General features: G+C 40.1%; 3 protein-coding genes across 5 annotated transcripts; 2 read left to right on the top strand and 1 right to left on the bottom strand.

Annotated features, from left to right (window-relative positions):
- Window positions 1-452: 452 nt before the first annotated feature.
- Window positions 453-5,956, top strand: rab3ip (RAB3A interacting protein (rabin3)). 3 transcript variants are annotated; one of them, XM_072453845.1, is made up of 14 exons: window positions 453-595; window positions 2,598-2,697; window positions 2,872-2,988; window positions 3,077-3,237; window positions 3,304-3,460; window positions 3,752-3,847; window positions 4,131-4,208; window positions 4,298-4,501; window positions 4,588-4,716; window positions 4,922-5,034; window positions 5,118-5,141; window positions 5,350-5,449; window positions 5,582-5,651; window positions 5,784-5,956. In XM_072453845.1, exons 3-14 carry the CDS (start codon window positions 2,899-2,901, stop codon window positions 5,864-5,866), a joined length of 1,305 nt encoding a protein of 434 aa, XP_072309946.1. In that variant the 5' UTR covers window positions 453-595; window positions 2,598-2,697; window positions 2,872-2,898; the 3' UTR covers window positions 5,867-5,956. The 3 variants fall into 3 exon arrangements, with proteins under 3 accessions (XP_072309946.1, XP_072309948.1, XP_072309947.1); XM_072453847.1 differs by lacking the exon at window positions 3,752-3,847; XM_072453846.1 differs by lacking the exon at window positions 5,118-5,141 and having other exon boundaries at window positions 454-595.
- A 1,057-nt stretch (window positions 5,957-7,013) lies between these two features.
- Window positions 7,014-13,464, bottom strand: tmem19 (transmembrane protein 19). Its single transcript, XM_072453848.1, has 8 exons — window positions 13,411-13,464; window positions 12,800-12,950; window positions 12,407-12,520; window positions 11,965-12,102; window positions 11,816-11,892; window positions 11,554-11,731; window positions 7,503-7,712; window positions 7,014-7,420 (listed from the first exon to the last, which is right to left on the bottom strand). The coding sequence occupies exons 2-8, from the start codon at window positions 12,924-12,926 to the stop codon at window positions 7,260-7,262; spliced, it is 1,005 nt and encodes a 334-aa protein (XP_072309949.1). The 5' UTR covers window positions 12,927-12,950; window positions 13,411-13,464; the 3' UTR covers window positions 7,014-7,259.
- Window positions 13,465-21,094: 7,630 nt separating this feature from the next.
- Window positions 21,095-23,485, top strand: kics2 (KICSTOR subunit 2). Its single transcript, XM_072454102.1, has 3 exons — window positions 21,095-21,533; window positions 22,192-22,480; window positions 22,578-23,485. Exons 1-3 carry the CDS (start codon window positions 21,308-21,310, stop codon window positions 23,395-23,397), a joined length of 1,335 nt encoding a protein of 444 aa, XP_072310203.1. The 5' UTR covers window positions 21,095-21,307; the 3' UTR covers window positions 23,398-23,485.
- The last annotated feature ends 7 nt before the right edge of the window (window positions 23,486-23,492 follow it).

The raw sequence follows: 23,492 nt of genomic DNA, 5'->3' as shown, positions 1-23,492 counted from the left end.
TCAAAAACACTTATTTACAGTATTTTTGAGTAGTGATTGCACGATAAAGTACATTTATTTTGAAATAATTAATATTTTATCGTATTTTTCCTTGTCAAATACCTGCAAGGTTATAAGCAATCAGAAATTAATCACATTGTCTATGTTTACAATTATATGCGCTCCAAAAAACAGATTAACAGATTTTGTTCTATAATTATCCGATTATTGAGATGCAATGTCAACAGTAACATCTATACAAGTAATCTGATTTATTTCTGTTTTCACGTGCTGGTCCGTTACAAAGAAACTAAAGCAAAGAAGGGGAAAACGAATGTGGCAAAGTGACAAAAATGATAGAAAATGTGTTGTATTTAGAAGATGTGACGTAAATGTACCAAAAATCCTTCGAACATCGTTGTGCTGTATTTTCCTATTATCCACTTGGGGGCGAGAGTTTCCGTCCAGACGCTACAGCGACACACTACGGAGCTGAATGTTCCGAGGTGTCCGCAAACGCATCTCCTGTCATCGGACTTGAGCCTTTTTCTCTTCATCAAAACACGCAGCTTTTTAACGTGTTCGTGCTTTTTGTTCGATATTCGCACAGCCGCAGGTAAGTCACTTATACACGCGTGTCTTTGTCGTTATGTTCATTTATTTACCTAGTTTAGAAGCGGATTAGCCTGCTAGCTACATATGCTAGCAACTGTTAATGCATTAAAGGCGAGCGCACCTTTGGTCGCTGGATTGTTTTTATACTCATTTGTCTGAATATTTTACATTTATTGTTAGAAATATGCACAACAATATCATCTTCAAATGAGCCTGTATTTCAGCAGACACTGTCCTTCCTTATCCCATTCCTAGTCGATTTCAGTCTGCTCCAAATATGCCACTCCAACTGCGATCCTCCTTGTTTACATTAACCGTTTATTTAGGTGTGACGGGCACAAATGTGTTCGTTTTCTTTCTGCAGACGATGTCGCCCGTGTTTAGCTTGGCTCCAAACTCAACATAACCAACAGTGCTGTCTCGTTTACAAAGTAATCTAAAGAGACAGTGCGAAGGCTTCCCTGCATCTTTAATGTGCTCAGTGTCAGGTATCAGACTGTGTTATTATGACATCCTCTGTGGAACAAACTGACTCTAAAACAGTCACAAAGGACACCTGCATAGATTCAGGCATCTCTTTTTCACTGTATAGGCAAATGTATTCATCTGGCAGCCCCATGGAGGAAGTATTTTATTTTTTCTTCCAGTTATTATCCTTAATTTGACTGGCTTTTCTGTGTGCAACATTAAAACGCTTTAATGATCAAAATGCAATGGTGTCGAGTCAAAAGTGTAGGCCTGCCACTGTCGCAACAACACATATTACCACAGAAAATATCACAATACATGATAATATTGAGACCACTGGCGCAATAACTACAGTGCAAGATGATCCCTGTGAAGCACTTTCAAAGTTTTGTTAAAAGGAATGAGCTGCAACAACAATAACAAAAACACAGAACGGAACAATAATGAGTCATAGTTACTAGTCAAGTTACTTATTCAACCCAGTACAAGTCAAAACTAAAATCTTCACACCCAAAATGTAAACCGTAATTCCCTCTCTCACGATGAAAGATGAGTCGATATAGTAATGCTCTTGACAGGCCCGCTGACGTGCTTTGGTTTAGATCGGTTGGTGAATTAGTTTAGCATCTTCAGATTTTAACCAACACACAGGAGCACCCTGAGTGACGGAGTAAGAGGAGCCTTACCCAGCATCCCTCAGAGGGTCGGGTTACCAGTGAAAGCTTTTCAGCCATGGTCGCTATGGCGATGAGAGGCATGGGATCTGGCGGGCAGGTGAGGAGCGGTCGTCATTGAGTGTTGCCATTCCCGTGTCCCAAAAAGGGCCTTCTGGGTAAACGACTAGAGTCTTCTAGACCATTAAACGTTCATTAACCTTTTTGACGTCACTGTAGCAACGGGAAACAACAACTTAAGTTTGTTGAAGGTTTCTGCTCCCCATGGTTTCTGATGAGGAGTAATAATGATTATTTTGCTAACTGATTACATTTGAATGATCAGTCAATCAGCCTTTACCTCGCCATTTGTCTGTGATTAAGAGATTTTTACTTAATTTGACTCACTGAAATAATTTCAATAATACATTTGTTGCATTTAAGTTGTTTTAGCAACAATGCACTCTCTCATATTTCCCAGGGACAGCAAATGTTTGTCTGAATTCTGTTTTGTTGACATTTTGATGACGCACTCCTTGGATACACAGTGAAACTTTGCTGGACCTGGTTGAACAAGTGTGTTATTGAACCAAACCTTCCCTTAAGGAGGAGGCAAAACAAAAGACTGGTTAACTACAACAACAAAAGGACAAAGGTGGCAATTATTTATAGAAAACCAGTCTGGATATTAAAAGCTACATATTTAAAGCAGCTGAGTTAATGAAGATCATTCTGTCCTGTTTTGTCTGCAAATTAAATGTCTGTCTGTTTGCGTCATATTTTACACCACAAGCAAATCATCCCATTAGTCTTTTCCATTGAGCTTTTGATGCTGGACAAGTTGCTTTATAATGGTATTATTTTGTCATTCTTGGTTTTCAGCTTGTGTTGAGGGCATGCATTCATCCATGAGCTGGTTTGTCACTTGTGGCCTGATGCTGGAATAGACACTCTCGACCTGTTCAGCTTTCTCCACACTATGGTAAGCAGATACAAGCATTACCTACACGCATCCTCATTCTGAATTATGTGTATGGCAACACAGAACACTTGTGAGTCGTTTGTGATGACAAAAGGTTGTAAACTCATTCTGTACTTGATTGGTTACATTATGTATAGATATTATTTATCTGAGAATGACACCATGAAATTACAGTGTGTATGATGTCAAAGAGTTGCTGCCATGGCCTGCAGCAGCAGTCAGAGCGATGCAGAACCTCTGGAGGGGTTTCATGAAGTGAACCTGGCTTCACCCACCACCCCTGACCTTCAGGTACCTCCAGGCTGCAAGAAAGGCCCTTTTTTATGCAAGTGTTTGCTTTTAAAAGTTATGTTGTGTGACATTGTATTGTTGTGTGTAGAACCAAGCTGAGCAGCGCCCTCATGCCCGCCACAGTGCTCCTCCGACCTCCCTTTATCGCACACAGTCGCTTGGCGCGCCCCCTTCTGGTCTTCCCTCCTCCCTGCAAGCAGATCAGCTCCCCACACAGCCCGTTTACTCGACACCGCGCCACAATGGAAGGTAAAAGGCAACTACAACTAAACTTGGAGTGTATAGTCCTTAACATGAATAATGTTTGTGTTGTAGTGTTCCAGGCCTGGAGGCAGACTGTGCAGACGGAGACGAGGGTGAGGAGTGTAGTGCTTTGAGTGACAGTTTCGCTCGGCTCCATAGCCCCTCTGTAATGGAAGTCAGAGAGAAGGGATACGAGAGGTTAAAGGAGGAACTAGCAAAGGCCCAAAGGGTAGGACACACTGATACATGGTCACTGGTCATGGCTTATTCAGAAAATTACTTTATTGATTGTGGGTCTGCAAAATGTCATAAACTGAGATGACTGGAATTATTTAGGCTGATTGTGTTACTTCAAAAGTTTTTGCTTTAATTATTTGTGCTGAGACATATTTTATTTTAATTTATTCATTAGTTTAATTTGTTGCCATGCATGATATATTCATTTGCTGGATGTCTTTTGTTGTTGTTTTTGTTTGTGCATGTGCGTGCGTGTGTGTTTGTGCGCATGTGTGTGAGAAAGGAGCTGCTGTTGAAGGATGAGGAGTGTGAAAGGTTGTCTAAAGTCAGAGACCAGCTTGGCCAGGAGCTGGAGGAGCTCACCGCCAGCCTCTTCCAGGTCGGTCTGCCACTCACCCGTGTCTCTCATGCCGCTCCCAATAAGCTGCTTAAAATCAAACATTATTTTTCTTTTCTCATAAGCACTTTTTCACTGACTACTCGTAAGCAGAAAATGGGTTTTTTGTTTTCCCGTTTTGTAGCCGTGGATGGATATGGGATTGTGTGGGTTGTTGTAGTTTTTGTATACAATTTTTACTTATGGTATCTTTTAAAAATAAACTAAATGAAAGGACATTTTATAGTTTGAGAGGCAAAAAACTTACTTGCCGGATGTTTTCCAGGAGGCCCACAAGATGGTCAGAGAAGCAAATATTAAACAGGCCAACGCTGAGAAACAATTGAAAGAAGCTTTGGGCAAGGTAACGTTATACATATTTGTTTTAAAATCAATTATTTTATTTAGAAAATGTGTAACTCTGAGCTCATTTCTGTCTCTTTTGCTTTGTAGATTGACGTCCTCCAGGCGGAGGTGCAGGCGTTGAAGACCCTGGTTCTCTCTTCTCCAACTTCCCCTGTGGGCGAACTCCCCTCCAGTGTGGGAAAGACGCCGTTCAGAAAGGGGCACAGTAGGAACAAGAGTACTTCCTCTGCCATTCTGGGCACACAGCCGGATCCATCAGCGACACAACCCATAGTCCGAGAGTGTAGAGAGGTTTGTTGGTTGTATTGAAAGATGGCAAGATGTCTGCTGTTTATTCACTTTAATTTGTGTGTTGTTTTCCTGTGTCAAACGTGTAGGTGGACAGTCTGTTGTTCAATGAATTCAAACTGTGGAAGGAGGATCCAACGCTGGACCGAAACTGCAACTTTTTGGAGAAAATTTATCGTGAGGACATTTACCCATGTCTCACTTTCAACAAGGGCGAGGTATGTCTTACCACTTGTTACACAAATTCACTTACTAATTCTTTAACAGTAGGACTGCGTGTAATTTGACTGCACATTATGCTGTATGAATCGGAGAAGGTTTATTGCCATCGTCGGTGAACAAAATTCACAGGCTATGAACAATAAAAGCGAGCAAATGGTAGTCCAGGTACACATTCTGCTGTTCTCCGTTGGTCTTTGACAGCTGGGTGCAGCCATTCTCGAGGCCGTGGAGCAGAACACTCTCAGCGTGGAGCCAGTGGGTTTCCAGCCCTTACCTGTGGTCAAGGCTTCAGCGGTGGAGTGCGGTGGACCAAAGTAAGACTCACTCACACACAAGCACTCCTGCTGGCTTTCACTCCTTCAACCTCTATCCATCTTCCTCCACTCTTCCTCTTTAGTGGGCGATTGGCTGAGCTTGTCACGTAAGTCTGTCATCTGCATTTTAAGTCTCTCCTCAGCTGCTCCTCACATCCCAACCTCTTTAGTCCATCTGTTCCAGGTTACTACCATGGGGCATCCCAACCTTAATCTATCCTGACTCTGCTTCCTCTCGTACTTATTTTAGTCCCCTGCCTGTACCTTCAAAATCAAAGTCGGGGCTAAAACTCAATGTTTTGTTTGTCTTTATAGAAAATGCGCCTTGAGTGGTCAGACCAAAACCTGTAAGCACAGAATCAAATTTGGAGATTCATCCAACTACTACTATGTGTCTCCCTATTGTAGATACAGAGTGAGTATACAGTATTTGTCATGTTTCTATGCAAATTTACATTGCAACTACAGTAAGGCATTTGCATTATTTAATAGTATGGTTTTGAAACATACAGTGAACATCTAAAATCGTTATTTTAATTTTATGTAGATCACAGCGGTGTGCAACTTCTTCACTTATGTTCGATATATTCACCAAGGACTGGTGAAGCAGCAGGATGGTAAGACGTTATGATTTTAAAATATAGTATGATTAATAATGTGTCATTAAATTTGTGGTGGAGAACAATTATTGCAATTTTTATTCCATCTTGAGCATTTCTATAAAATATTGGATTTGGTTTGTTTTGCAGCTGAGCAGATGTTTTGGGAGGTGATGCAGCTCCGCAGAGAAATGTCCTTAGCCAAGCTTGGATACTTCAAAGATGAACTGTGAACTGGCAAAGCACTACTAAACAAAAGCTCTTCAATCACCACAGACTCTTACCTGGCATCCTGCCTCTTTGCAAAACAGAAAAGGAAACAACTGGGTCTCTTCATGTTGTTCACACAAAAAGCCCCACAATGTTGTACATTTTATTTAAAATGAGTGAACAAACCCAAGTGAATAAAAATATAAAAAATGAGCTAACAAGTACTTTATTAAACACATCAAAAGTAGTTCATTTTCACTTGTTGCAGAAGATCAATTTAAATAAAATGTACCAGTGGTTTAATGGGAAATAGTTAATCATCAAATGTATTAAATAAGTCTTAGTTTTTGAGAATATATTTCAAGTTCCCATGTGGACTCTGCAATCAACATTTCAAATGATTAGCTTTAAACACACAACTTTATTGTATATAATAACTTATCATTTTTGTACCAACAATTTTTTTAGGGAAGGATATCTGAATAGAAGATTGAAAGGTAAACGATGTATTCCCCTTTTATTTATTTCTAGTTTATGGTAAAATGAAGGCATGGAACATTTAAAACATTGAATGCAAAGATAATCGGAAGTATGATGTTTCATAAAAACTGGAAATGCAGCTGCGGTCATGTGTACCAAGTTTGTTTGACTGCTTTGTGTAAATAATCATCTGTCACCCTTTATTCAATGTCAAACTTAAAGATTTGGTTTAGTGCCTTTTCTCCCAGACACACATTTAATAAAATAAAGAACTTCAGTCAAGTATCAAGGTTTAATTATCAGTGTGGGTTCAGAATTGTCTTCATGTTTTCCAGGCATATATTACAATAAAATTACATACCTATGTAGACAAATACTGCAAGGTGGTTGTAGGAATAGGTCTGGCAGACAAACAGTAATAAACATACATTTTGCTTTTGAAAAAAGTACAAACTTCCGTTATTTTTGTAGGGAATCAGTTTATGGTTCGCTACATTTTTAAAAAGGGTATCAAGCTTATACTTACTTTCTAAGTAGATAAAAATACCTTCCAAAAATATTTTTACTGGTGGAATACCACTACAAATATATTTGAGTACCCTTGGAACTTTTCCACATTTTGCCACGTCACAACCATAAACTTAAAAAAAAAAGAATTGTATTGGCATTTTCTGGTAAAAAGCAACACAAAGTGGCACACAAGTGAAAGGAAAATGCCAATACAATTTAAGTTTGTGGTCATGACATTACAAAATGTGGAATAGTTTCAGGGGTACGAATACTTTCGCAGGCCACAGTATACTGAATTTATAGCTTCAGAAAGACAACCGTGTAGATTAAAAGTACTTCAGATTTGTTTTTGATTAAGGGCCAACTACATGTTTTATGATTCAATATGTAATAATTACTATAAATAACACCATAACATACATTTTTCTACCGCGGCCATGCTCCCCAGGCTAACCCAGGCAATATGAGTGCAATAAGAACTGAGGAGAACAAGTTCACTGCATTGTTGTCTAGAATTGGTTTTCCACAAATGTGCCGTGTTGTGGCGGACTCATAACTTACAACTTTTCCAATGCTTGAGTCAAAACCTGTGGGGAAAAAAAGGAAGTGGAGATGCAATGATTAGTTCAACTAAGCATTTAATAATGGCAACATGGCAGAGGTTCGTACCAGAGTACTGCATGTTAGCGCCAAGGAAAGAGTCGAGCATGGAGCCCAGCAATCCAGCCACGCCTCCGTACACAAGGACAGGCCACTGAGGGTCAGCCAGGTGAAGGTCGTCAACAAACAGAAGCTGTGTGACAAAGTATGCTGCGCCAACTGCCAGTCCACCACAAAAACTGGCAACCAGTCCTATGGGGGTAACTCCTCCATTAGTGCCTTTCAGGGGAACAGAACAAGCCTTCAAAATTGCATTATAATACAGACTGTTTCAACAGGTTTAGCACAATTTCTTATTGCTGGTGGTGCAGTGCCTAAGAGCATTGCACAAGTGTTGTTTCTGTCGCCGTAATGTTGTGGACAGGAGTCCAGCTCTCGACATTTGCTGACTGTCTATACCCTCTCTCCCCCTTTCACGCTACAGTTGTCCTAACAAATAAAGCCTTCGACCGAGAGAAAAAGAAAAAAACAACAACTTATATGACAGACCTATCAGGGCTTGTATTTTCATCAAAAACTGATTATGAAAAAAGGCCTGTAATGGGCCATACAATATTGTTTGCTGTCACTGCTTTTACCAGGAGGCATATGCAGCCCAGAGTAGGATTAAAATCTGAGTTATCGGACTAGCTTTGCAGATTGAGAATTACTTTTGAATGAAAGTCAAAACAGTGACCAAAACTGCATCTTTTTCTACAATGGAACACTCCTAGACGAATGAGGGATTACACCGACATGACATTCCTGTATACTTTAAACTAGCGAACACTATAAAAGAAACTGGTTCATGCCAGGGATGCTCACAAAAACAAGGCACTGGTATTGTAAAGAAGGCTGCAAGGAGCATTACATTGGGGAAACCAAGTCCACAAAACACTGTCTCGACACAGAAGGCATTCATATTCAGGTTTACAATCATCCGCCTTAAAGTCCATATGAAAGTCCCTATATTTTTTAACACAATTATATTTCAGATTTGACTAGTCATTTTGCGTATTTGTTCCTAGTTTGATAATTTTTTTAAGATGGCGAGGTGCAGATTTTAGGGATAGAGAAGGGATTGTTTGAAATAGGAGTGAAGGCAATCCTTAAAATAGAGAATCCGTCCATGAACCGATGACTGGGTTTGTCTGTGCTCGTTAGTTTTGCATCTGCCCGTTAGATGTTGATCAGTGGAATCACAAGTGTTTACATATCTCCTTAGAGCAGGGGTGCTTTCAGCCCACGGGCAAAACATATCTAATTTATATTCATTCATTTCCGATCGATATACAGCGTTTTTACTGCTAGAACAGAGTCCCATAACCCTTTGCAGCAGCTACTACGTTTCTCGTCTCCTCCACCTCTATTTACTGCACAGACTTGACTTCCGCAGAGAGGCATGAGTGGGGACTGGGACCATGGTGAAGTTGGTTGGATATTTGGCAGATACAGTATTCGTTTTTATTTAGGAACCGTAAAGAAATTACTTGGTAGGATTACTTTCCTGCCAAGTAATTTGTTGACAGTCCCTAAATAATAACTAAAGATTTATATCTGGATATTTGTCAAATATCCAATCAACTTCACCACAGAGAGACGGGTGTGTGGACGGGAAAGTGGCGCTAATGTGGAGCTAACAATAAGAAAACTAATTTCTGTGATGACAGCTCTGTGAGAAAAACATCTAAACAAGTGCAAAACCTGGACAACCTGCAGTGTAATAAAAGTATTAACATGAAGCTGCTTTGAGCCCTACATCCCTGAGTCCTCGGTCCACACTAATGTGACAACGTAATTTTGAAAAATGGTTTAATATAAATGTTATTTTATTTTTTAAATTTTGGCCTGCAACCCAAAATGAGTTAGACCCGTGCCTTAGGGGCTTTTTCACAAATGTGACCATTGAGCAGTCTTCTTGGTTTTTGGGGATATTAAGATCTGTATGCTTAGTATTTATGCTCCTGCTGCCTGGTCCACAGGTTTGTGATCATGTTTTTAGCTCTCTTGAACGATTACCGTAGATACAATTAGACGGATGAAGATTGGACATTGTCAATGTAGCCTCCACTTCTACAGCAAGAAACCTTGGAGTCTTATTTGACCAGAAGCTCTCGTTCACACATTTACAACTGAATTAATTAAGTAAAAACTTTGTTTCCGCTTTTGTTAATGATAATACAATGACTTAGAGGCAGATACCTTTTGTGAGAAAATACATTTGACATTAAATTATATTTTACACTTTATAAAATATCAGATTGAAAAGAGCAAATCAAAAATCTCAGTGATACTGTTCATTATAGTGCATAGTAACAATTACTACATTAAGAGGAAATAAAAACACAAACAATTGATTGTGCCCGTTTTATAAAACAGCTTCTAAGTGGCCTTAGTTACCCTGAACTACATGTGTAACATTTTTTTATATTTAATAATCAGACATTATTGCTGTATGGAAAGTTGTTCTTAAAGACATGTCATTATAGAATTCTTTCATAGGTTTTCTAATAACAAAAGCATATTTTTATGAATAGAAGTTAAGCGATACTTAATGCTTAACGTTAGCCTTATGCAAGTAATAAACAAAAAAAAAACCTCTTTAGTGTGTTTGTTGTCAAGGTAACGGAAGTTTGACAGATCACATGACTCTGCTCGGCTTGATATGAAATCAGCCGATTTCACTTCAACTCGAATAAAGCCAGCAAACAGTTGAGTAGCTCATTCTGAATCGTTTTGGATGTACCTTTTGTAACAGACGTCTGTAGTTGCAGTTTTAAGACGTAAACACGGAAAACACAGCGTGTGGCACTTCCGCGTACGGCGCACGCACATGCCTCGTAAACACCGTCCTACCATGGAGCTCCATGGCGTAACTACTACGCTGAAATAGGCTGTGGAGAAAGCGCCCCTCAGTCGCTATTTTCCTATGGCATTTCCCATAGTGACGTAGTCTATTTTGATTGTGATTTGATTGGCTAAAAATCCCCATTGCTTTTCTATGGAGCTCAGGGGCGCTTTTCAAACAGCCCAACGAGTACGTAGAAAAGTGAAGCGGGCTGCGCCACGCAGCAGACCACACGGCGTGCAGACACAGTATCATACATATATATAGATATGTTATTCTTTTACACATTTAAAATAATAAGAATATAACATAATTCTGAAGAAATTATATTGTTTTTAGACACAAAAACATTTATGTACTTGGCTGACGGGGGGCGGCGCCCCAGCGCCCTTAATGGACCAGCCGCCGCTGCCTACTCTTGACTTATAAAGCCATAAATTACATGGCCCCATACCTCAAAGATGCTATAGTACCATATCATCTAAACAGAGCTCTTCGCTCTCAAAATGCTGGCCTTAGGGTGGTCCCAAGAGTCTCTAAAAGCACAGTAGGAGGTAGAGCATTTAGCTCCTATGGAATCTGCTCCTGTCCATGTTAAAGAGGCTGACACAGTCTCTTCAGTTAAGACCAGGCTTAAAACGTTCTTCTTTGAAATGGCTTATGGTCAGGCCAGTTAGGAAAGGAAGGGGAAGTATGGCAGCTTTATACATGTATACAGTATGTATGGCACGCCCAAAATCATCAGTTGCTTCAATGGGTGACCACAAAATAGAAAAGCAGATAAATCAATGCTCAAGGAATTTAGCAAATGAATTCATGTCCCAGCCTCCCAGTATGTTACACTGTTATGATTAAATTGCCTCTCTCGGACAAAAAGAGGATGACTTTAAACAAATGGCATACCAAAATTCCAGCAAAACGTTGCTTGCTTTAATTCCTTAAAAAGGATGTCAGTAGTGCCTGGAGGATACAGTACTCAAGACATAGCATTGTCTGAGAAGAGCTTCCCTAAAGCTTCGTCGGTTACTCATTAGACTCGGGACTCTGTAAAGGCACTCTTTGCTATAGATTGCAAATGGTAAATGGAATCAAGTGCTTGTAATTCAACCAAGAAAAGAAAATTGTAGACATATTTGTACTATATAAAAACACCAACACCTTGGGATATTGTATTTTGGACATTTAATATTGACCATGTAAGGCGAGACATTTAACAGTTTCAGTGGGACCTACCTGTTGGGACCTCCTCCCAGGTTGTGATGAGTCGTGGCTTGGACTTACTAAGGACTGGGCCAACTTCAGATGCCCAAGTGTCCCCAGAGCTGCAGGCCAGAGCCCCCAGTAAAGACAAACACATCCAGGAGGCGGTGTATTGCTTTCCAAAGTCTATTGGGATCTCACCTGGACCAACCTAAACCACAACAGCCAGTATGTAAATACACATCATAAATACACTCAATGTTCAGTTGCTTTAACAACAGACTTTTAGGATTACCTCTATCATATAAAGTAGAGCCAGCTCTGTGGGCACACCCCCATTACAGAAAACCTGAACCCAGTTTCTCTGACCACCTGTAGTAAGTAACACATTAATTTACATATAGTCAAAACAGTTTGTGGCTAGGTGGATAATACTATCCACACCTTCTTTATACTCTGCATCAATTTTCTTTTTCTCTGCTCCTCCCCAGCGGGTTAGTTTGGATGAAGTAATGAAGAAAGCCAGCAGAGAGGAGAAGAAGCTGTAGTTGGCCATTGTCAGTGCAAAGCCCACAAGGAGAGCTAAAACAAAGAGGTATATTTTTACAGACAAATATACAATTACTCTAATCGAATAATTAATAAGCAGTGCATTTTTTGCATTTGGTAATCCACTCGAGTTTGCATGATTAATAACAAATTCAAAACCTCTTTCATCTCCACAGCCACAAAAAGCTCAGTGTTTTGGAATGAAGCGGAATGCAGTAATTGATTTTAGGTTTTTGCTATGGTATAAACATTGTGGTCCACGTGGTCTTTCTAAAAGGTCATCTTTAGAGTAGACTAACAATGTTGAAGTAGTAAAATCTCAAATCTACATACATACCTCCCAGAGCTCCTGACCAGTCAAGACTACCCCTCTTCACAGCTCTAATGGTCAGTGCAAGTGGAACCAATATGGAGAACAACCATCTCCACGGGGACACAGGCTGCAGTGTGCCTATAGTCAAACATATACAGTACACTTTAACAGCAACAAGATTGATACTTTTTATTTCTGGAAATGATGGGTCTTTTAAATGTCTGAAAGTCTGAGTGCAGTACAATTCGTTATTCGTTACTTTAGAGATCTGCTACTGGTCCTAAAGATTTGAGAATGTAGGACATTAATAAGCGAAGGGCATATGACTTGGACTTGTTCTGAAAAAACATAAATGAGTCCTTTAAGAGGGTTATTAAGGTTCATACCAACCATCCAAAACAGCTGATCTGAGCTTACCATAGTAAGTGCTGAGTGTGAGGGAGAGGATCCAAAAGAAAAGGGACAGCGCCAGAGTGGCACACAGCACAATCATATCAGTCATCATTTTGATGTACTCTTTCATCAGCAGATCATCTTTTTCCATGTTAGCAAATAGCACATAGGGCTCCTAGAAAAGACAGTATGTGATACACAGATTTTTTTATTTTTTTACATTTCACAGACACACACATTATGAGTACAAATGCTTTTAAGACTCTCGCGAAATTTCCCAGAAATAATGATATGAGCCCTCAGATATGTAATTCACTGCCTGTGGGTCTGACGGCTGTGCTTATAAAAGAAGCACTGTTGGACTTGCAAAGCTTCATTACGTACGTCTCCTGGCATAAGGCAGGGACTTTTGATCGTTCGTTTAAATGTGTAATGGAAATTATACAAAACTAGTATACATGTATACGGTCTCAAAGGCTAATGGCACAATTGTCTGGGGTGTGGGAGACAGTCCGAGAGAGAATATCACGTCAGCCTCCTTTTTTAGACATAAGTAACTGGCCGTTTTACACAAGCGCAAGAGTTTATTTTATTTTGAACAAGTACTTAATTTGAAGAGAGACGATCACACTCACCAGTGCCGTCCGGAGCCATGATTAACTATTGCCTATCGCTGCGTCTCGACAAGCAAACAAAGCAAGAAAAGATCCTCGCAGTGAATGGGAAAGGCGGAATCATTTGTGGACGGACCAACTTCCGCAAACAAGTTTAAAATTTATATTCAATTATTCATACTAAATTTGTAATGCCATAAATCACAACAGCAGTTGCCTCGGAGGGCGACAGTGAAAAACATCAATGCTGTTTGCGGAAGTTGGTCCGTATTATTTAATATTTTAACTAAGCCAATCCATTCCTCCACAGTCCTGAAAGCATTTCCCCCAAGTTTATTTGTAAGGCACAATTCGTACACAAGGAAAGGTGCTTCACACAAGAGGAAAAATGCATTAAAATCACAAAGACAATACAGAAATCACAAAACAGTTTGGCATAAAAGAGAAACATGCAAATAAAATCCTTTCAGTCATATGCACAGCTAAAAAAAAATGTTTTTAGCCTAGATTTGAACATTGTCAGAGTAGAATGAATGAACTGTTTTTTATTGTGTCTGCAACATCACGTTTGTGGTTTTGCAGAGCAGCGTTTCAGATGAACCACGGCACTTTGGCCTGTTGGTCTGTTTTTTTTTCTTCTTTTAAATGTATTTTATGCGAAACTAGGCCGCAGGCCAGACCAAATTACTTGGCCCGAAGTCCGCCTAATGAAGACTCAGGTTTTAGGGCTCTAACTTTAGTTATAATTTAGACATTGCAAAATGTAGTGCATTATTGTGAATGTTTTGGTATTAAAAGAGAATTTGGTCAAAATAATTATTTGGGTACAATAATAGGATTTTGAGGATACTTTTGCTTTTTTTTAAATCACCAAAGCAAGTTTTTGTGAATTTGGTTAATTGGCAATGGTAATAAACTTTTTCTGATTCTGATTCTGATTCTGATTCTGATTCTGATTCTGATTCTGACTCTGACTCTGACTCAGGTGCCTCGACAGGTGTGGTGGGTGTCCCGACAGACTGAAAATATTTTTTTGGCCCTCGTATGGCTCAAGCTTTAGCTACACAACGCCTTGCCCGGTGAGTTGTTGAGTCCATCAAATGTGCTTATACCTCACAGGGGCAGCTACTGCCTGCTGGTGTCAGGTGTCATTTGTCTACCTACTGGGCTGCCATGAATGGGGTTCCTCTGGAGGTCATCTGTGCTGCAGCATCCTGGACATCACCCTCTACTTTTGCCAGGTTCTATAATGTGAATGCAGTGGTTTCCCATCCTCTCAACAGGGGAGTAACTATGGTTCTATGAATCCCACATGACCGCCAGAGGTCTCTGTCCCCCTGAATCCTCGTGCTTTCGTAGGAAGATTCAAGGGATTGAGCTTCCAGTGCCTGTGACTAAATAGGTTCACGGGAGGCACCGGAAGGTCACTATGTGAGTTTTCTGTTTTTTATTCTCGACCCGCACATGTGCAAAGAGTGATCATTCAGTGCTTGAAGCACCGCGGTCATCCAGGATTCATAGAACCATAGTTACATAGTTACACTACAACTATCATTTTTCTCAAGCAGCCAATAGCAGTGAAAGCAGTGAATAATAGGAACAGGCTATCTGATATTGTATTACAAAGATTCAAATGTTATCATACAATGCAATGCAATGGAGGTGCGGACAAAGCAAATAGTCTTCTAGTTGATGCACTGTTAAAAGACTGTGACATATTGTGTCTTTAAGAAACTTGGCTCTCCAAACAAAACTTTTTCATGGAAGTGAATCCACCACAGATCTCAGCATGAGAATTGTCCGTAGTAGAATACCTGGTGGTTTTGCCATTCTCTGGAACACTATATATGACCCCGTGGTCAAAGTTTTAAGACTCAATGTTGATTGGGCTATTGGCTTGCACATGCTTTATGAGTCATTTCAACTGGAAGATGAGTTTTTAAACAAATTGGCATTCATAGAATCATTTATTGAAGATAACAGTTCAACATGTGTCTTTGTTATTGGCAATTTCAATGCTGACTTGTCAGATAATTAATCTGCTTTTGGGAATCATCAAGACACTTTAAACAACTAACAACTAACAACTTAATTTTATCAAGCAGAATATTTTTGCCAGATACCAGCTTCACCCATGTGAGTGATGCCTGGCATTCATTGTTTCTGTACTGCCGACGCCCATGGATCTTTAAGTAATATGGACATTTTGTATAGTCTTGCTACTTCAGATCATACCTCCTGTCATCTCCTTAAACGTGGACAATATATTTACTTGTGGTAAAAGCAAATGGTGGTTATGCAGCCAGACTTGACAGGTCTAAAGTAACAAAAGAAGATATTAATAATAATGCAACATGGACAGATGTTCTGCTGCAGACTGTGAACCTAGAGGTGCATTGACACGTCTTGATTCAATTGTTATTTGAGAACATAATTCAAGTCATGCAAGATAGTTGTCAATACCTTCAAATTGGGTATTACAAAAGTTGCGATATTAAATCTGGGTGGAATGTTTTTGTGGCTGAACGCCATTTTGCTGCTAGGGAAGTATTTGCACTCTGGCATGAAGCAGGGAAGCCTCGACAGGGGGCATTTTTTTAGATTTAGGTTTAGACTTCTAGATTTAAATATTCCCGTAATGCGTTAGATTAAAATGAAGAAAATATGATTAGGGCAAGAGAGTCTTGCCAAGGGACTCCAGTCTAATGATTATCATACATTTTGGAAATCAAAGGAATCAAAGTTAGAAATAATTCCAAGACCATAGTATATGATCCATGAACAAACTAAACAAACCAACAAAAAGATGAGGGTTAGGGTTAGGGTTCTGATTACATAGAAATGGTTTACATGTAGCAAAAGGAAACATGCAATCGTTTAGTTACACTGACGATAGACCAGCGACAGACGCTCAATGTAAGAAGAAACACAACCACAAGTCAGTTTTCCACCTGTATTGTTAAAAGAGCCAAATCTTTTATCTATACGGCACTATTATCACTTCTAATCATCATAGAAATTGTGATATTGTTGAAATTGTGTTATTGTTGTTTTTGTTATTATTATTATTATTCCTTGTAAATATCTTTATCTTAGCCCATCTTGATTTTGATGCACATAGAATCTGCACTATGCAGAACTGACATCCTGCCAAGTTGACTTGAAAACACTATTAGAATACACGTTTAATAAGCACATAAAGGTTAACACAGTAAAAAATATTAGCCTGTATGTAATATTTATCATGAATAAAAATCTATTCAGGTTTGTTAAAATCAATTGACCTAATAAATAATAAGTTAACATGCTTACCCAGTAGGTTACAAAGAAGATAGAGGATGATGAGGAAAACTTTGATGCTGTGCTTCTTTTGAGGCAGTGTTAAGAGAAGGGCTCCACCCCCGTGGAAAAAGTGTGAGACAGAAAACACATTATGGTTCATAAGGAGGGCGTTAGATATTCAAGGTACACAAAAAGTCAATGTATAGGGTCATAATTACTGTGGAGATTACCAGTTCTCAAGCATTCTGCGCACAACCAGATTCAAAAAGGACTATTCCAGGCTAAATTGGGGCTAAGCCAGGTATGAAATTGAACTACACCATTGCTATGTTCTGAACAACTAACCCAGGGAGAACATTGTGGCTAAAACAGACTGAAAATCAAAGAATTGAAAAGTACCACTAGAACAAGTTTGCGTACCATCATAATGTAGAACAGTTTGAGAAGGGGCTATCAATGACTTTTGAAAAGGTCCACATTTAAGTTTAATATTTTGGTATGACAGACCTTTCTGAGTTTCAGTTATCAGCCCAGTCGAAAAATGCACCTTAAGAAAAAGTCCTATTTTGGTTTTGGTCATGTGTGCAGTTTATCCAATAAAGATTTTAACCATAATGTTTGGTTTTATTTTATAGAAAACAATCTAGTCTTTCATTTAAACATAACTGTTGCCCTCTTTGATACATTTCGTGGTAATTAAAAACGCCCTGAAGCCCCAAGGAACATGACACACACACAATTGTGATATCAAATTACGCTCTAAAACCCGAGGATTCCAAAATTATATAATAAGTTTTGATGTTAAAGTACAAGGAGAATACTCACAAAGGACCCTCTCCCATAGAACTAGAAGTGGTTTAACTTTTTTTTGTGAAAGAAGAAAAAAAGACCAGAGAGAAAAAACGACAAAGCAAAAAAAGAGAAAATACAAAACCCAGAGAAAACGTCCCATTTAGTCCAGCCTGTCAAATTTGTCCATTTTCAAACTAAGTCTGAATGTAATTTCTTTCCATGCTACGAATGTCCAGTATAATGTTAGTTATAATGTTCCATTGCTTTGAAAGCATCTGAAAGGATGGCCGTAGAAATTTCCCCAGCATCATTTTCCTCCAGATAAGTCTCAAAGTTGTTGTACATTTTTTATAATTGTAATGAATTGACTCCTGTGTTTGGAGCGAGAGGTAAAAATTAAGGAATGACGCAACTTCCCAGTTAATTTGAAACAATTTCTTAACCATGTTCTTAACTTCTTTCTCACCACTAACACTTGGGAACTCTGCTCTTTCTCCATGAATGAGGGGCTTATGCGGTTACACGTCTTGCACCCTGCAGTTATCTGCTGGATTGTCACAGTGGCCTCTCCGCACAGCCTACACGTTGTGTGGTAGATCTGGGCCTCTATTGCTCTGGTAATCAGGGCCTGTTTCAGTGCATCCATGATCAGGGCCTCTGTGCTGTCCTTCAGTCTGGCTTGCTCTTGCCATTGGTAGGATTTCTTGATATCAGCCACTTCAGTTATGTTCCGGTGATACATCCCATGTAGGGGCTTATGCTTCCTCCTCCATTACCTCTTCCTCTGTTCCCCATTGTCTGAGACATTCATTGAGCGTGTCATCTGTTGGGGCCTTATCCTATATGCGGATCTTGGATGTTTCCGTGTGGCTCTCACTCTCACATGTCCACGGCCTCCTTCCTTTTGACTAGTGTACAGTGTCTCAGGGTGCTGGATTTGGGATGGAACCTTCGTTGCATAAATGACAGGGCCCCATCCTACCTCAATGATGCTATAGTACAATATCATCCAAACAGAGCACTTCACTCTAAAAATACTGGACTTCTGGTGGTCCCAAGGGTCTCTAAAAGCACAGTAGGAGGTTATGGAATCAGCTCGCTGTCCATGTTAAAGAGGCAGACAGAGTCTCTTAATTTAAGACCAGGCTTATAGAATGAATAATTAATCCAGGCAGTGCACAGGTTGGTGTGCCGGATTCTGCAGTCTTCTGCAGGAGTTGGTGTTTGGCTCCTCTAGTGTCTTTGCCAATGTCCTTCTGTACTTTGCTCATTAATGTGCATAACATGAGCTTCCATGTTGTGGATGGATAGTTGGATGGAACAGTACCCTTGTGTGGCATCTCAGGATGTGTTAACTTTAATAGCTGTAGCTGTTAAAACCAAATCGGAGGACCAACAATGCCATCTGGGCAGTAATGGGCCCAGGACCATATTGAAAACTTTATAAAGAAAGGCGCACAGGTCTGAGTGGAATTTCACATCCATCATTACCTTCGTTACATTCACCTTAAAGTAGTCACAAGAGTCAAGATAGGTCGATAAAAAAGGCAAGGTGGCGGAGCACGTAAGTCCCATCCTCCATGACCTAAAAGTTAAAGATTTCGTTTTATGGCGCAGCAGATCAAATGGGCCTAAAATGCAGCTTTCCTTTCACCTACCACTGAGAAAGTTCTGCTGCGCACTTTCCTGACCAGCCGTTCCCAACACGTTTTGGCAAACTACTTATCAAAACTGTGTGGGTCTGGGGCTCGACCGCTGCGTTTCAATTTCTAGGGCGGAGTTTAGAGAGCAGAGACGGAACCAATCACATGAACTCAGAAGTGACACAAAAAAGGCAACATGCTTAACCGGATATTACGTAGCCCTTGTCAACAAGGCGTGTTCCGCAATATCCATCCCCGAACGCAGAAAATGTCTCCTGAATCACAATGACACCCTTCGTATAACCACATCTAACGCACGTTCATCATGGCAAGTAGAGCGGACTTTCCTGATTGTTCAAACCGTAGCGAGAGCAGAAGTAAACACTCGGTCATGAGCTGGGTCCGCCATCTTGAATGTTTTGGAACGGGGTGGAAAACGCTACTTCTGTATCTTCAGTGTGACGCGTTAAAAATGAAATTTCCCCATGTGGGACAATAAAGGAATATCTTATCTTAAAACCTCCGCCTGGGATTGGATATGTAAATTGATTACCGACGACTTCATTGGCTCTGACTCGGATTCCAGACCCATACGCATTTGAACAGAATGTGGGCGGGGCTGGTGGGGCTGGCGGGTCAGGCAAGCTGCGCACCCTTGACGGGCAGCGGATGTGGCTAGTTCAGTCGACTACACACACATGGGACCCCAACTTCCAGAACTACCAGCCGCCAAAGCATAATCCAGGAGTAACACACAGCACGGCGTGTCGTGGGTCAAGAGCCTCTAATTCTGACTTTATTTGGTGTATTTATACTTTTGTAAATATAATATATATATATATATATATATATATATATAATTTTTTGGGTGAAAAGTTGAAAAATCTGTAGAAATTTACAGGAACTGACATCACACAAGGGGCACTCATTCAATCCAAATATTAAAGGTCCCATAACATGCAAAATCGACTTTTCAGAGCTTTTAACCTTCTTACATTGCTATTTATGCTTCATATATGTACCCAGAGTGTTTTTTGATTGATTCCCGCAGTGTTTAGCTATATTACAGACTATCTCCTTTCCTCGAATCTCCAAACTGACGGGGGGTGTCTACAAGACTGCGTCATAATCACAGGCACGCGTCACCATCCCCCCTCCCCCCTCTCTCCACCCGCCTCCCCCTCCCGCCTTATCAATTATACACTTAGGATAGACTACGAAACGTGAAAAAAAGCACGTTATGGCACCTTTAAGCATTATTTACACAATAATAAACCAATTTTGAACTTCTAAAAAAAAAATTCAACAAAATAAACGTCCTCTTTTATATATTTATTTGTCAAATACATAACTCATTAGATGTGTTTTGACCCAGATGTCATTAATTATAAACAGGAAGTAAAATTCTATTGTGGGATCATAAAAAAAGATTCAGTTGTAGTCATCTGGACTCTGTTTTTAGAAAAACAAAACGTTTCGACTCTCATCCAAGAGTCATTCTCAATCTGCGAATCGAGTCTGGGAACTCAGATATTCTGGTATACATTTTTTATGTTTTTAGCTAAATTGAAAATATTTTTATCTGCATTTTAATTCAATGAGTAGTCCAACTTGTCATAGGCACTTTCATGTAAGTTATGATGTTCTTGTTAGCATCTTAACATGCTGCCAGTGATTATCCATCTGTAACTCGACATTACTGCATGTCCATTTGCTGTATGTCCTACCTTCTCTCTCAACCCCCATTTCACTTTCCTTGCCTGTCTAATAAAGCCCTACAGGCCAAAAAATAAAATTAGGAGAATAGTTCCTCTTGAGTTCCTCTTGAGTTCCTCTTGAGAGTGGGTTGTAGCATGTCACTAACCACGTTAGAATTTGGCTGCGCCTCGTCTGGATGATCAACGCCCAGCAGCCTCGTGCAGACCAATAGTGTTCAACCAGAAACTCCGACCTCTATCGACACCGATTAGACCTGCGCAGGTCTTACTTATCCCGAACGAACCTAAGGTCTTTCTAAGTTATAAAATTAGCGCCACACGTCATTGTTACGTATGTTTGCTTAGTGTAATTGCAGTGCAAACATCGTAGGCCTGTGGATGATGATATGAAGTTATATACTACAGTGAGAGCTGTTTACTAGCTAGCTCGTCATGTTAGCTTGTTGAGTTTAAATCTAGTCTAATACAGATCTGTCATCCATAATGAGTGATGTGGAGGAGCAGCGCCCTGTTCCCCGGGAAAGAGCTATCCTGGAAAGTTTTTTCACCCAGCTCGGCATTTTTTCTTTTGATCGTGCAAAGGAGTATGTTGAGAGGGAGAAGGACAAGAGTGCTGGAGCTATGTGGGCCGCACTGCTCGCTGCTTTGGCCCACTTAGCCGCCGCAGAAAAGGCCTACCACAACATGACTTTTTTGGGACAAAAAATTGGTATGTTTATTTTTAATTAAATACTAATATTTTAGTTTTATAGTTTTCTTTTTCACTTTAAGAGTTGATGTACTTTGTTTTCAGCACCAGGTGGAGCTAGTTGTTGATAACGTGACAAATTAAAAAGATTATTTGTTTCTATGGAGATGCTTGCTTTGCCTGGAATTTTCCATGGTATGGCATTAAATGTAGCATTTATTCAATTACAGAAGTTTTAATGCTCAGAAAATACTTTGAAAAACATGTATAATTACTTGGTCTCCTCTCCACAGATCTGAGCTGTAATCAGCCCTGGTGGGACTAACTGCTTGTCTCCACTAAGATATGTCATTCTGTGGAACATTCTAGACCAGGAGTCCGCTCTGTGTAGACAACCCCCTCAACCTTTTATGGCGCACATTGCAACTTTTCTCTGATTGAGTCCACTGCATTAAACGGATCTCATTTATTCAAATTGTGTGTTTTCCTTGCTCAAATATACCTAGTAAAACATGCATTTACTGTTACTGTGAATATTCCAAGCAAAGCATGAAAGCAATAATATTTCCATGGGGACAAGCAGTACCCTCCACCAGAAAAGTTTTACAGGGCACCTTTTATTTTACTTTATTTTTATATGAAATTATTTATAGCTGCAGTTGTATTAATTTACCAACAGGTGGACAGTCATTCTTCAGTCGCAAGGACTCCATAAGAACAATCTACACTTCTTTGCTCAATGAGTTGCGCAAAGTTGTCACTATGGGCCGGCACACACTGTCCAGCTCCACCTCTTTCCTGGAGGATCTACCGTCTCATCTCTCAGAACAACTGTGCCACTTCACACAGGCTCGCATTGAGATGGCAGATCTCTATGAAAAGATGCTTTCACTGGGTTCGCAGAAGAACATCAACTTAGAAGAACTGGTCACCACACTGGAGACGGTCCTACACAAATACAGCTCTAAGTATGTATATAGTACATCTATAACATGCCCAGTTATAGATAATGTAACTGTATAATCAGATTCTTGTTTGTATCATGTGTGTCTTGTGTTTCCTCAGATTTCACCACCCCATAGTTGGTCGGCTGGAGGAAGGTTTTCAGACTGAAGTGGATGTAGTAACCCAGTTACTTCATTGCCAGGCCCAGATATCAGAGTGGCACTTTTTGCCATCTCTGCTTACACTGCATGGTGCCCATTCAAAACTAAACGCCTGGGGTCAGCTTTTCCAGAAACAAAAAGAAACCCGTAAGAATCTTTTTGGGAGCCAGTCTCAGAAGGCTGTACAACCTCCTCATTTGTACATGTGGCTCCAGCGATTCTATGCAGCTCTCCTTGCCAAGTTCAGCTTTTACTTTCATGAAACTCTGAGCCGTCAAACCACTCCAGCTGACATGAGAACACTGACTGCCCGCACTACACCAGACTATCATGGAAAAATTTCCTCTTTCATCCGCAAACATGATGCCAGCAATGTGTCTCTGGTCTTTGATAACCGTGGCTCAGAGAGCTTCCAGGGGCATGGGTATCATCACCCACAGTCTTACAGAGAAGCACCTAAAGGTGTGGAGCAGTTTCCTGCGGTGGTGTCCTTGCCATCAGGTGAGCGCCCTTTGACCCATTGGCCAAACGTTATCATGATGATGGGAGATCGAGCTGTTGAGCTTAATTCACTTGAAAAAGTAGTGCATTTCTATGACGATAAAGTTCAAAGCACCTACTATCTGACACGGCCTGAGCCTCACTTCACTCTGGTGGTCATCTTGGATGGCCGCAAGTCAGAGAAAGATCACTACATCATAGCTTTTCTGCAGGAGATCTCAGGCTCTCTTAGGAACTCCAAACCTTTTAGCACACTTAAACCTGGGTCAAAAGGCTAATCAAACAATCTGCAGTACTATTAGGGTCCTGGTGAGCTGTATGATTTGTGAAAATTTATTCTATCATGCTTTCAATGTTTTCAAAAAAAATTCAG

This window comes from Eucyclogobius newberryi, unplaced genomic scaffold, assembly GCF_026437365.1.
Source record: "Eucyclogobius newberryi isolate DKJ021-1_F unplaced genomic scaffold, fEucNew1.0.hap1 SCAF_2, whole genome shotgun sequence".
NCBI classification, from domain to species: Eukaryota; Metazoa; Chordata; class Actinopteri; order Gobiiformes; family Gobiidae; genus Eucyclogobius; species Eucyclogobius newberryi.
The sequence above is the reverse complement of the archived record's forward strand: the minus strand, read 5'-3'. Positions and strand labels throughout refer to the sequence as shown.

Bases quoted from the DNA above. Each gene is read 5' to 3' on its own strand.
- rab3ip (XM_072453845.1), top strand. From the start codon at position 2,899: ATGGCCTGCAGCAGCAGTCAGAGCGATGCAGAACCTCTGGAGGGGTTT. The intron at 2,989-3,076 runs GTACCTCCAGGC...TGTTGTGTGTAG, and splicing joins CCACCACCCCTGACCTTCAG to AACCAAGCTGAGCAGCGCCC. The intron at 5,652-5,783 runs GTAAGACGTTAT...TTTGTTTTGCAG, and splicing joins ACTGGTGAAGCAGCAGGATG to CTGAGCAGATGTTTTGGGAG.
- tmem19 (XM_072453848.1), bottom strand. From the start codon at position 12,926: ATGGAAAAAGATGATCTGCTGATGAAAGAGTACATCAAAATGATGACT. The intron at 12,103-12,406 runs GTATGTATGTAG...TCTTTGTTTTAG, and splicing joins CTGGTCAGGAGCTCTGGGAG to CTCTCCTTGTGGGCTTTGCA. The intron at 11,732-11,815 runs GTAATCCTAAAA...GTTGTGGTTTAG, and splicing joins CTCTACTTTATATGATAGAG to GTTGGTCCAGGTGAGATCCC.
- kics2 (XM_072454102.1), top strand. From the start codon at position 21,308: ATGAGTGATGTGGAGGAGCAGCGCCCTGTTCCCCGGGAAAGAGCTATC. The intron at 21,534-22,191 runs GTATGTTTATTT...ATTTACCAACAG, and splicing joins TTTTTTGGGACAAAAAATTG to GTGGACAGTCATTCTTCAGT. The intron at 22,481-22,577 runs GTATGTATATAG...GTGTTTCCTCAG, and splicing joins CTACACAAATACAGCTCTAA to ATTTCACCACCCCATAGTTG.